Source organism: Ascaphus truei, chromosome 2, assembly GCF_040206685.1.
Source record: "Ascaphus truei isolate aAscTru1 chromosome 2, aAscTru1.hap1, whole genome shotgun sequence".
In the NCBI taxonomy this organism is placed as follows: Eukaryota; Metazoa; Chordata; class Amphibia; order Anura; family Ascaphidae; genus Ascaphus; species Ascaphus truei.
In genome coordinates this window covers 437,029,976-437,042,743 of record NC_134484.1, presented here as the reverse complement: position 1 = coordinate 437,042,743, position 12,768 = coordinate 437,029,976, and the positions used below count along the sequence as shown (strand labels likewise).

Here is a 12,768-nt window from a genome sequence, read left to right as displayed (position 1 = left end):
GTATATATCTATCTATATATATATCTATCAGAATAATGTGGGGGAGTTAAGGACGTGCCTCAGAAGGCGATCTTATTCCGTTTTCAATTTAGATATATATATACATACACACACACACACACACACACACACACACACACCTCTCCCTCCCTCCCTGTACCTCTGCTGGGGGGGAGGAGAGAGGGGAGCTGGTTCCTGTCCGGCTTCTCCTGACTCCGTGAGATCCTCCCCCCTCTCTCGCAGACTCACAGCTTCTCTGCACAGCACACAGATCAGCTGCTGCTGCAGATGCTGGGTAGTGCTGCATGGGGGTGGGGGGATAGGGGGTGGGAGGGGGAGGGCGGGCTGCCGCTGCAATGCCGGCTTCAGGGAGAGCTGGGAGAGTTATCCCAGCTCTCCCCCTCCGGTGGACGCGGAATCCCTGATTGCGGCGGCCATTTTTTTATCGCCATCCCGGTTATAACGCGGTTTCATTCTGTAGCCCCCGAGCACCGCGTTATAACGGGGTTCAGCTGTGTGTGTGTGTGTGTGTGTATATATATATATATATATATATATATATATATATATATATATATATATACAGTATACACACATATATATACACACACACACACACACACACACATACATACATACATACATATATATATATATATATATATATATATATATATATATATATATATATATATCTTTAGGACGTTTACTGTATAGCTACGTTTAGTGTGCTTTTCTATGAAGTTCGGTTATATATTATTTTAAAATTGAGGCGTTTCCAGATTTTATATCCCTGCACCTTCTGTGAAAATCACCCTCCCCCCCCCCCCCCCTCACCCCCCTGAAAAATTGCCTCCCTGGGATGGCTGCATTAGGGCCTCATCTCTCACTTGACTCTCAAAACCAGAATATGGGTTACTACTCCCCTTAATCGGTTTTCAGCAGCATTGCAGTGGTATAGTAGCTACATCAGTCCTTGACTAATAAAAGTCTTCAACTTATGTGAAAACTATTCTCCCTCTAATGAACTAAAAAAAGTAGACATTCCATACATGACTTCAATGAATGTTCAGGCGTGCTGCACCCTTGATGATTGATGGCACCCATAAGGTTTCAACCCCCTCTGCAAAACAGACCCTGACATTCTGCAATTATACACCAATTATTTACACTATTTTAAAAAAATTTAAACTGTGCTTTTCCAAGGTTTCATTTTTATATATATAATATATATTTAATGAAACCATTTATAATATATATAATATATAATAATATATATATATATATATATATATATATATATATATATATAAAATGTGAATGTGTGTATGTGTGTATTAGGTGCTGACCCATGCTCACGCTCGGCAGTGAGCCCCTGCAGCCGCAATGAGAGCGGCTTTAGCAGGGGCTCGCGCACGCTTCCGCAAGCGTGTGGAAGCGTAGCCGACGTTATTTTTCTAGTTTGAGCGCTCACGGAGCGCAGGGCCGGTCACGTGAGCGGTACGCCCAATGAGGCCCGCCCCCCGACACGCCCCCGGACAGCGCGCGAACTAAGGCCAGGGAAAGCACCGGCTTTCCCTCAGCCTCAGCGCACCTCCGCACGGCTGGAGTCACCATGGACTCAGCCTTAGGCCCGGGCCATAGAGGTGTGGGGAGAGCGGAGGCGCGCTAACGCTGAGGCTCGCCTGCTTCAGTCAGCGCGATTGCCCGGACTTGTAGGCGAGCCAGCGTGCGCGGGGGGAGCCGGGGGGAGGTGGTTGGAGGCGGGGCAGTGACGTCGTTGGGCCAATCGCCCGCGACGCACTGACGTCAATGTCACGGCGCCGACGTCACGGCGCCGTGACGTTGACGCTGCTGTGCTGTGATTGGAGGTTTTCAGCCGACAGCGCGCTGAAAAACAGCTTGGCGCTCGGCTGAAACCTCCAACTCCTCAGCACGCCTGCGGACGCTCGCGTGAGCCCCCTCTCAAGGCATCCTCATTGAGGATGCAGGGGCTCAGCGCGGAGCGTCCGCACGCCTCAGCACGGCTGGTCCATCTATGGACGCAGCCTTAGGGTTCTATTTTGTTATTTTCTATGTAGGATGTTTATTTGAGGTGTCTTTGAGGTTCCGTTATTCATTTCAGCTCTGGAACTCCCTGCTTCCGGAGATACAGACCGGCGTTGGTGCTTCCGTTATCTTGGCAAAGTTAAAGCCCCTGCGTCACGTGGGCCAACAGGAAGCCAAACCTGATGACGTCACCACTTCCTATTGGCCCGCAAAGCACGGTAGCTTTGAAACTCTGATAGCCAAACGGCTACTGGCACCTATACAGAGGCAAGTATCTCCGGAAGCAGGGCGTCCACCGAGCTGAAATTAATGGGATTCACGGGTTAACTGGAACTGGTTAAGCATGTCTACTCTCCATTAGTACTTCACACAACTCCTTCACTGCCAGTATGTATAGTTAATGTAAGAAAGCCATCCTGACAAAAACTGCACAGTAAAATAAAGTTATGAAACCATTTAACATCATCTTAAAATGTAATTTGTACATAAGACACACTTAAAGCTGTAAAACAGGCAGTAATTAGGAGTCAATTCCATAAACACAAAACCAGCGGGCGCTCTTGAATAAAATCGTGCAATGTGATTGGATAAACACACTTGACATCTGCACTTGGTTTTACATACATGACTGTTTTCTTTAATTGAACCTTTACCTGTGAATCCGCCCCATAGTAATCATGACCAACGCCATTACCTTTATTTGAACGGCAATGGTATTCATTTTTATTATTATTGTATGCTGTATTAGCCACAATGTGTAACATGGAACTAGCAAAGCTACAGGGTCTAAAGACAAAAATGAGAGTCTTCCACGTACCTGTCATGTCGCAGTGCCCTCATATCCACAAACACAGTTGTGGGGTCTGGTCCAGATGTTCCCTGAAATAAGAGCATTTGAAATTGAGTAGCTCTTCCAAATACATAAGTACGTAAATATCAACGCAAAATAAGTACATTCTAATGAATAATTTACTACAAGTCAGTGAATAATGTCGCTACAAGACAATCCACTGGTTAACATGTCAATCATAGCTGTAGGCTTGATTTAGGCAATAGCAAAGATTGCAGAATATACTGTATACAAAACTCTTAATTACAGATATACAACATTTGAAGCTCCAGCAAAGTGGTTCCGTATATTATTACACTATGTAACATAACATGCTTTTTGTATTGGCTAAATAAAAAGTGGAAATGCTTAAAGTGAAGGTTCATGTAAGAAATGAAGCAGGACTTGGTTTACATTTTTGGTACATGCAACATAGTTCGTCAAATATTTTAACACAGAACACATGACATGAACGAACATGAATGGAGGGAAATATACTGACATTGGTTCTGTTCTAAGTATTTAATTACTGGAGGGGTTGTGCTCCCCTTGTGGCTCCACTCTGCCATACCCAAATGCCTACGTTCATCTGACATCCTCATACACTGACTCAGCCGTAGGAAAAGAAAACATGACCAAAAGACCACTGATAAAAAAAAAAAGCAGATCTGAATGTACTTGGCTTTAGAATATTTCTTTCAAAATTCTGTCTTTTAAGAACCTCATGGGTGTGTAGCTCATAGGGGTTTTAGCTCTAGCAATAAGTCAACAGAAAAGATTTTTTTAATCATGCTGAAACAGCTGAAAAATAAGGAGATACGAAGGATAGTGTCTGCCATGAACCTTATAACACCTTATATATGCCTCTGCATACCGGGGGGCAAGGGGTCGAGAAGAGCACCATGTCAGTAGAAAATAAAAGAAATAAAAGCAATGTGTTTGAAAAAAAGATACCTTTTGTATAACTGATGTTTTTAGATGCAAGCTTTCAGGGGTACTAAAGTCCACCACTTAAACACTGGAGGAAGCAGCATCAGTGTTCTTTTTACATTGTCCGTGGGAAGTCATTGATCTTTTTTTTAGAAGCCAAAGTGAACCAAAGTGGTAATTTTAACAAGCTGATGAATAGGACCTCCGGGATTCATTGTTAGATGTCCAATTATAGCACATCAGTGATCCATTGTTAAATGCACACTATAAAGGTCACTACATGAAGTAATTTAATGTACATTATCTTTAAAATATACACCTACACACTTTAGTGGGCCAATACAGGCAAAATCGTTTCCTTATCACTCCTTCATTATCTCTTAAACTGCATAGCAAGGAACAGCTTTGTTTCGCTGAAGCTGCTAACATACCAAGTCTATGATATTTATATACTATCCCACAGCCAGGAAGAAAAAGAAAAGGAAAAACAACCCCAGGAGCACATGCACGCTAGCCTCAAACTAAGAAGGGCGTAGATGTAGAGATACCACTCACTCAAAACGTTTTGCTCTACTGGATGTCTTTGATAGGGATAATTTATAAACTCAGCAGTATTACAGAGCAGTACTGCACTGTAGCTAATAAAACATAGGTTTCCTTTTGTAGACAGTAGGTACCAAAGCTCAGAGAATACCACAGCTACATTTGTTGTAATGAATGTGCAATCATCTTCCATACACATGTTATTCATGTAGATGAAAATCTCTTAAGATAATTCCACTGGCCTAAACATTTTGAACTTCCAGTAAGCCTCTCTGACGAGGCTCACATTAAATCGTTTAGCATTTTAACTTTTCTCTAGATACTGGTTGATTTTAAGCCCCTCAATGTCAACAAGGTTGAGGCAATGCCTAAAAACGTGTAGCAGCCACCACATAGCCCCTACGGATTAACCCAACCTTGCTGAAGTCATTCACAAGAAAACTCAATTTCTATTGACTCGATATCTAAATCTGACCCACTCTAGGAAGCTGATAGGTGGGTATTTAGGGAACGTGAAAATCCCCTACCTGCTCAACCAGCTTCCCCAGCCTGTGAGGCTACAGCAGCAGGGATAGCAAAGGGATGAGTAAAGGTGCCGTAGGGGAAGGGTAAAGAGAAGAGGGAGGAATACACAAGATGAAAAGAAAAAAAGGAACAGGGGAGGGGGGGGGAGTGAGGGGGGGGTTAAGGAAAATGCCAGAAGCAGGGAGTAAAAAACAAAACAAAAACAATGTCAAATATCCAAACTGTAAAAAATTAAATATTTTGTTAAAGGTCAAAATAATTAAAAGGTGAAATGTCTACAATTTTAGTAGAGGCACAGAAGAGACAGTTATGGACAGTTGATGGTAGATCAGCATTTTATGTTTGGGAAACCACCTGAAAAAGGACATACTAAGGTGGCATTTAAAGGGCAATTAAAAAGACCCCAAAGCAGACTATCGCACCAGAATCATCCGAAAACTCTCAGTCAAGTCGATAGGGGGTTTTGGGGCATATTAAATTAGCCCCTTAATATGACTACACAATTGAAATGCATCTCCCCAGCATCTCTCGTCTGTAGATCGGAGTCTCATGGAACATAAATGGAATCATTCCACTACCCGTGCTGGGACCTCTGCGGAACCCTGCTCCAGAAATACTTATGGAAACTGCTAGAGTTAGGGAATAACTCTCCTGTCAGATATTACCGTGTTGTAATCAGAGGCCAGATTGCAAGCAAGGGTACGACCACCCTACGAACGGTCTGTTTATGGAGGCCACTGTACCTTATATGTATATAGATAGAGAGTATTTATACACATACATAGAGCATTGTAATCTTGCCCAGCAATCCCTAGTCCACATGAATTGTACAGGAGTTTTAAACAAATAGATTAAAGACAGATCAAGCGACTAATTAGTAACACATTTGCATATTGAAGTCTGCATCTATTTGCAGTTTAGGTGAAGCACGTGTATAATTTTATACAACTCTATCATGGTTGAAACTACAGTACTTGCAGGTCTCAAAGCAGCAATATCATCCCCGGGATTTTATGCATTTACAAATTCATAAAAACGGGGGCGGTTCTGTAGTATCCCTGCTCCAGTGTCTGCTCTAAGAAATCCCCAGTCCAGAGATGTATGTTCTTTTCTTTTGGTGAATGACATAAGTTGTTGCCATTATTATGATGATGTCAGGGCTTTAAATGCATATGAAAATTATAAAAAAAACAAAAAATGCAGATGCAGACATCAAGGATGAGTAGAAAGGTACCCAGATGGGCTTGTGTGTGATTACTCCGCCCCGGTCACCCGAAGTTAAACTCGGGCTGCTGCCAGCCAGGAGGCTCTTGCTGCCAATCTATATATGAGAGCGAGGAAGCTCCCAGGATTACTGAGCAACCCGAACCTGATGTGCTGGAGCAGACCAGGGAGGTACCCAGATGGGCTTGTGTGTGATTACTCCACCCCGGTCGCCCGAAGTTAAACTCGGGCTGCTGCCAGCCAGGAGGCTCTTGCTGCCAATCTATATATGAGAGCGAGGAAGCTCCCAGGGTTACTGAGCGACCCCAACCTGATGTGCCGGAGCAGACCAGGGAGGAGGAAGTGAGGCGTGTGTCTACACGCGGTGCAGAGCTGTGGACCCCGCACACCAGCCCCCACGGCCGGAGCTGTTCCGGTTACCATCGTAAGGACTGACTGGTGTCTGAGCCGCAGTGGAGCAGAGGCATCACCCGCCAGGGAGATCATCTCTACCTAGGACTTGTTCCTACCATGCGAGCTTAAACCTTGCTGTATGTAAGTAGGGCTCCAATTTTTGTGCTCCGGATGACCTGCGGTTCCTTGTATTTGCCATTGTCGGTCTTGGCATAGTTCTTTTTAATAAATAATTATTTTAATAATCGCTAGGATTCTTAACTGTTTGTGTGTATTAGTGCAGTACTGCTTACCCTACAGTGTTGCGCTATGATTTTTGTTTGTTTGTGTTCTTTTCTTTGCATGGTCTGTCGAGCAAGTGTGCGGATCCCTTGAGGAGTACAGGACATTCCACTGACTATTTGGCGCCAGGTTTTTCTTTATTTTGCCATTATTATGATGATGTCAGGGCTTTAAATGCATATGAAAATTATAAAAAAAACAAAAAAAAAAACACAATAATATGCCTCTGTCAAAGGTCTTTCATGTTGTTTTCTTAATTTTATCTAGGAACGTGGGATTCTCATGATGCATTGTACTATAGGAGCATGGTGGCACCACCCTATATCTATTGGAACCCATCTGTTTGGAAGTCTATACCGTTCCATCCGTGAAGAGAATCTACAGTACAGAACAGATGATCGGTGTTTCACAAGAACAATAAGTTTCAATTCCAAAACCAAAAATATGTTTTCTTACAAAATAAGTGTTACACTTGGAAATCTGATCACACATCGCTGTGGTTAATAGAAGTCGAAACAAACAGCTCTACCATCATGAACTGTGGAGGAAGAATAGTTCATTGGGGAATTTACACAGAGAGTAGCAGTTGCTTCTTATGTTTTATAATGTATCAGATCATTTTGTATTATTTTACAACCAGAAACGGCCTAAATGTGTAAATCTAAGACTGCATGGTAAAGATCAGGCCCGTCAAATGGCTTACAGACGCCCTTATGATAACAGTGAAAAATAGAGTTTTTAAACTATTTACAACCCATAAAACTAGCACATGCTAAATTAGGAACTTCAAACACAATAACCAGGACACTTGGCTTTTTGTACATCATGAGCAGTGTTGTAAAGATTTTGTATTTTCTTGTACAACTATCAATACCCAGACAATGTTTTTCTAATACGAGAAGAAACACACGTGTGGCACACATCTGTATACCTTTACTGGATTGTGCACTTACAGTAAGTACACAATGTGTTTTCTATGTACACATGTAGTAAGACTTCCTGTCTCTGGTGCCGTGGCTGAATAAGTGAACGTCTGCGGTGCCGGAGACATTGTCTGACACGATTGCGCTTTGGGGGGGTCCATGCTTCCAGATCTGACCCCCCGCAGCGGGACCACAGCTATTGCGTGACCACAGCTTGCTCTGGTGCCGAAAAACAGTAAGTCTCGCTGCATCTGTACACTATGCATTGCTAGGCAACGTTGATAACTTGTACATATATTTTCTTAGACCAAACACAAAGAAATATATATAAAGCTGTTATTTTGTATGATCTTTCGAGATGTCTTTTCAGTTGATGTCTTCCGAGGATAATGCATGTCATGATGCACTAAAACTTTATAATATCTGTAGTCTGGCCCAATAAACTATAGCACAACCTATAAAGATAAAACATTTGTGAGACCTATACTGTATGGCTACTAGAAATCTTCAGTAACAGTATGTCAAGAGGAGAGGCGAAACTCCTTATTACTGTTACTTTACTATCGAGTTTATCAGATTACTTTATATTTATATATCAAATGTTTTACCAGGAAGTAATACATTGAGAGTTACCTCTCGTTTTCAAGTATGTCCTAGGCATGGAGTTAAGATGACATGTAATACATGGTTACAAATACAGTTACATGAGTGAACAGGGTATACATTGTATACAAGACATAGAATGCACAGTTAGAGATAATATATATTGTGGGCGTATGTAACAGGTACAGACCAGATTAAAGTGTGAGACTGCTTTAATTTTGAAAAAATTTAGACTGGTGGTGGCTGCGAGAGTCTCCGGTAGATTGTTCCAGTTCTGGGGTGCACGGTAAGAGAAGGAGGAGCGGCCAGATACGTTGTTGAATCCTGGGACCATGAACAGTCTTTTGGAGTCAGATTTCAGATGATAAGTGCTGCATATGGTAGGGGTGAGGAGATTGTTCAGATAGACGGGTAACTTGCCCAGAAAGTATTTGAGGGTGAGACAGGAAAAATGAACTTTGCGCCTAGACTCAAGTAATGACCAATCTAGTTCTTTGAGCATTTCGCAGTGATGTGTTGTAGTTGCATTGGAGAACAAAACGGCATATTGAATTGTAGAGGGTGTCAAGTTTGCTAAGGTGGGTTTGAGGTGCCGAGCCGTATGGGGTCCCCATAGTTGATAATAGACATTGACATCTGTGCGATACACTTTCTGACCAGCAGACTTAACAGAGGATTTGTTCCTGTAAAGCACACTTAGTTTGCATAGGTTTTGGATATCAGGGTATCAATGTGCATCCCGAATGTTAAATTGGAGTCAAACCATATACCCAAGTATTTAAAACTAGTAACAGGAGTTAGGGTGGTTTTAGCGTTGTTTCTGATCTGGAGCTCAGTCATAGGAAGCTTTAAAAATGTAGCCATGGTCTCAAATACCATTGTTACATTCTTGTCAGTGTTCAAAAACGGTTTGGGAAATACAATTTTGAAGTCTCAAAAAGTCAAATTGAGGTATGTGTTCAAAGTCGGAGAGGCTAGGGCTGTGTTCATATAGGATTGTGTCATCTGCATACATGTATTGAGGCTACTTACAAGCTGTAGGAAGATCATTAATGAACACTGAGAAGAGTAGGGGCCCCAGAACGGAGCCTTGCAGGACACCACAGGTTATATCCAAGGGGTTGCCATTAGAGCCCGAGATGGACACATGTTGGGATCTACCTGATAGGTAGGAATGAAACCAGTTTAAAGCATGCTTCCCTATTCCAGAGCACTGGAGTTTGTTAAGCAGGATAACATGATCAACAGTATCAAAAGCCTTTGCAAAATCTAGGAATATTGCACCAGTGAGTTGTCCCAGTTCCATTGCAAACTTTTAGCAGGGTAGTTACCGTGGAGTGTTTGGGGCGAAAGGCAGATTGAAATTGGCTAGGGAAATTTGTCTTGGTATAGTAATCGCTTAATTGGGAGTGAACACATTTTTCCATGACTTTGGATAGAATTGGGAGAAGAGAGATTGGCCTGTAGTTTCAGACAGTGTTTTTGTCCCCACTTTTGAAGACTGGGACAACTCAGTCTAGCAAGGAATGGTTGTGAGATTTCAGGTCTGTCCGTGTGGGTTGGGAAATGAGTTGCGATAGGTTAAGTGACTTGAGTTGTATCTGGATTTTTTGGTTTTTAGGATCGAGCCAATTGAAGTTGAAATCCCCAAGAACTAGCAGCTCACTCTTCTCATTCAGAGAGGAAATGGAGCCAAGAAACTGGCTGATATCAGTCAGGGACTGTAGAGGGGCGGTAGATGCCAGCAACCAAGATTGGCTTAGAAAAGGGGAGGCAGATTTTGCCAACTAGGATTTCAAAAGAGGGTGTAAATTGTAAGGTGTCTGCAATATAAAATAACACCCCTCCTCCTCTCTTTGACCCACCTCTCCTAGAAATGGAGTATCCCTGAATGGCTAGATTTGCATCAGGGGTTTCAGGGGTTAGCCATGTGTCTGTGAGAGCGTTGGCTTTGGGTTTATGCATAAGGCACCATGCCCTTAGTTTGTCCAGTTTGGGCAGCAGGCGCCGGATATTAATATGGGCGACAGATAGACCTTTTTGGAGTTTGAAGGGGGGTATTCTCAGGGGTATGGGACAGAGTTGAAAAGGGAGGGCCTGGGTTAAGTTCAATATCACCTGCTAAAGAGAGTAATAGTATGCACAAGCTTCCTCTATAGCGTATAACTTAAGAAATAACTCGGAGGGATTTATATAAAGTATCACAAACTAGTGAACTGCTCTAAAACAGGTGCCATTTGTCACTTGCGTCACTCTATCAAGGTGCTTTGCTTCAATTTGACTCCACTTGCGTCGGTGGACCTTTTGAGGAGTGGGTTATATGAAGCGTTAGGGGAGGCGATTGTGAGACCACTACTATAATGACATATGTGCACCTACTGTATGACTCATGCAGTTTTCTGCGAAGTCTAGGGTGCTAGTAATCTCTGCCAAATGTAAGCAGCCAGATCAAAAAATCATACATGTGCTGCTAGCGCAAATTGACACAGATAAAAGAGATAAACATGACATTGAACACCCTCTTTATAGAATATTTGGAAAGCTGGAGCACAAAAGGTCTCCATACAACATTAACAAAAGTGATATTCATTTGGCTCCCCAACAAGTTTCGACCCTTTTCAATGGGAATAGATGAAAAATACACATGAACAACAAAAGGTCCAGCAGTACAGTATGAAGACAAGGAAGGAGTGAGACACAAGAGGAACATAAGAGAAGGGTAAACCTGTATTTTTAGTACTACATGAACCACTGAGTGCTTCAGTGGTGGAGCAGCCGCCGACACGTTGCCATGAGGTGCCTGCAAGCACTGTGAGTCCATTTAAGGTTAATGCCATTTTGTCACATCAGTGTAAATGTACATGGTTGAAATTAACATTTTAATTAAATACCAAAATTAATATGGAGTTACTATAGTCCAACTTACTCTGACTTTCCTCGGCATTGCCTTCTTTCATTTCTATCAAGGCAAAACAAAATGCTGCAGGCAGATGGGTCATATTGTATATAATGTATATCCTGTTCACTTATGCAACTATGTATTTGTAACCATGTATTATTTGTCATCAGAACTATGCCCAGGACATACATGAAAACGAGAGGTAACTCTCAATGTATTACTTCCTGGTAAAACATTTTATAAATAAATAAATAGATATTAGAAAGCAACCAAGACACCAGGGACAAACAGTCTGCTCCTCAAGAGGAACATTAATAGAGGTATACAGCAAGTGCTCATATACTGCACTGGCGAGAGCCGAAAGAAATATCACCAAGAAAACAAAGGTTCCCAAGAATTGACACACATACACCATCAGTCCCACTCAGGGAAAAGGCAGACCTGTGAAGTCACACACACACACACACACACACACACACACACACACACACACACACACACAACAATCACTCGCACTCAGGGAAAAGGTAGACCTGTGAAGTCACACACACACACACCAATCAGTCCCACTCAGGGAAAAGGCAGACCTGTGAAGTCACACACACATCAGTTCCACTTAGTGGAGGACAATCAGACTTTCACCTAATCTCATTTTTCAGCGCGCCTCATTGATTGGAGCACAGTGTTATACCATAGATTAGATCATTAGCTCATAGTTTGTATGGAGTCTCACATATTGAAGCCAAAAAACTAAAAATCTCACCAGAGTCATTTGTTCCAGAACTTCCAAATTTTACCAACTCTCATGGACCTTGATTTTAATCGGTGGTTTCCTGAATTACCACAGCTATGCAAATGTAACAACTACTGTACATCATTTGGTTTATATCCACTTATCCTTTTATTTATCTTGTGGCAACCAGGTATGCAGCACTTCCCAAAACAGGCATTGGGACATAGGGAATGGTAACATAATAAGTGCATGAAACAATGAAACATACTATACTGTACATGTATGCGACAGGAGAATGAATCCCTGCTCCTGAGAGCCTGAAGCATAGACATTGTGGATCACAGCAAGGCTGCGATCACATTCATTATATGAGACTCCACACAAAAGTCTTAAGATATGCCCCTATTTGTTATTATTTCTCAAATATATATATATATATATATATATATATATATATATATATTTTTTATAAGAAACTCTAAAAAGTACAAAACCCACGTGACTTCTGAAACTGTTATAATCTAATCCAAATGTTGTCTCTGGTGTAGTTTACCCGTGGGAACATTAAAAGGACACAAAGCCAGATTTAAAGATGCAATTCATTATAGTCGGTGAATAATTACTAAATGAAGCTTTCACTGTAAGAATAGATTTCACATTAAAACAAGGAATGATAATTGTATCCTTGTGTCTGCCTGGGAGCCATTTTACAAGGCAAATGACATCCTTAATTATGCACAAACTTATTGATAATTATGTAATGCTATCCAAATCTGGGGTAGCAAACTCCACGAGCCACCAACAGGTAGTCGAAGACCGAGCCGCTGATTGAGCC

General features: G+C 42.0%; 1 protein-coding gene across 6 annotated transcripts in view; it reads right to left on the bottom strand.

Moving 5' to 3' along the window:
* The window catches only part of DIP2C (disco interacting protein 2 homolog C), a 492,820-nt gene that overhangs the window by 35,624 nt on the left and 444,428 nt on the right, over positions 1–12,768 (bottom strand). For 4 of the 6 annotated variants that reach the window (XM_075587807.1, XM_075587805.1, XM_075587808.1 and 1 more), the window contains 2 exons: positions 4,879–4,908; positions 2,867–2,928 (listed from right to left, as the gene is read on the bottom strand). In XM_075587807.1, the coding sequence (XP_075443922.1) occupies positions 2,867–2,928; positions 4,879–4,908 (92 nt within the window). The remainder of the gene's footprint in view (positions 1–2,866; positions 2,929–4,878; positions 4,909–12,768) is intronic. The other 2 variants (XM_075587809.1, XM_075587810.1) reach the window with 1 other exon arrangement.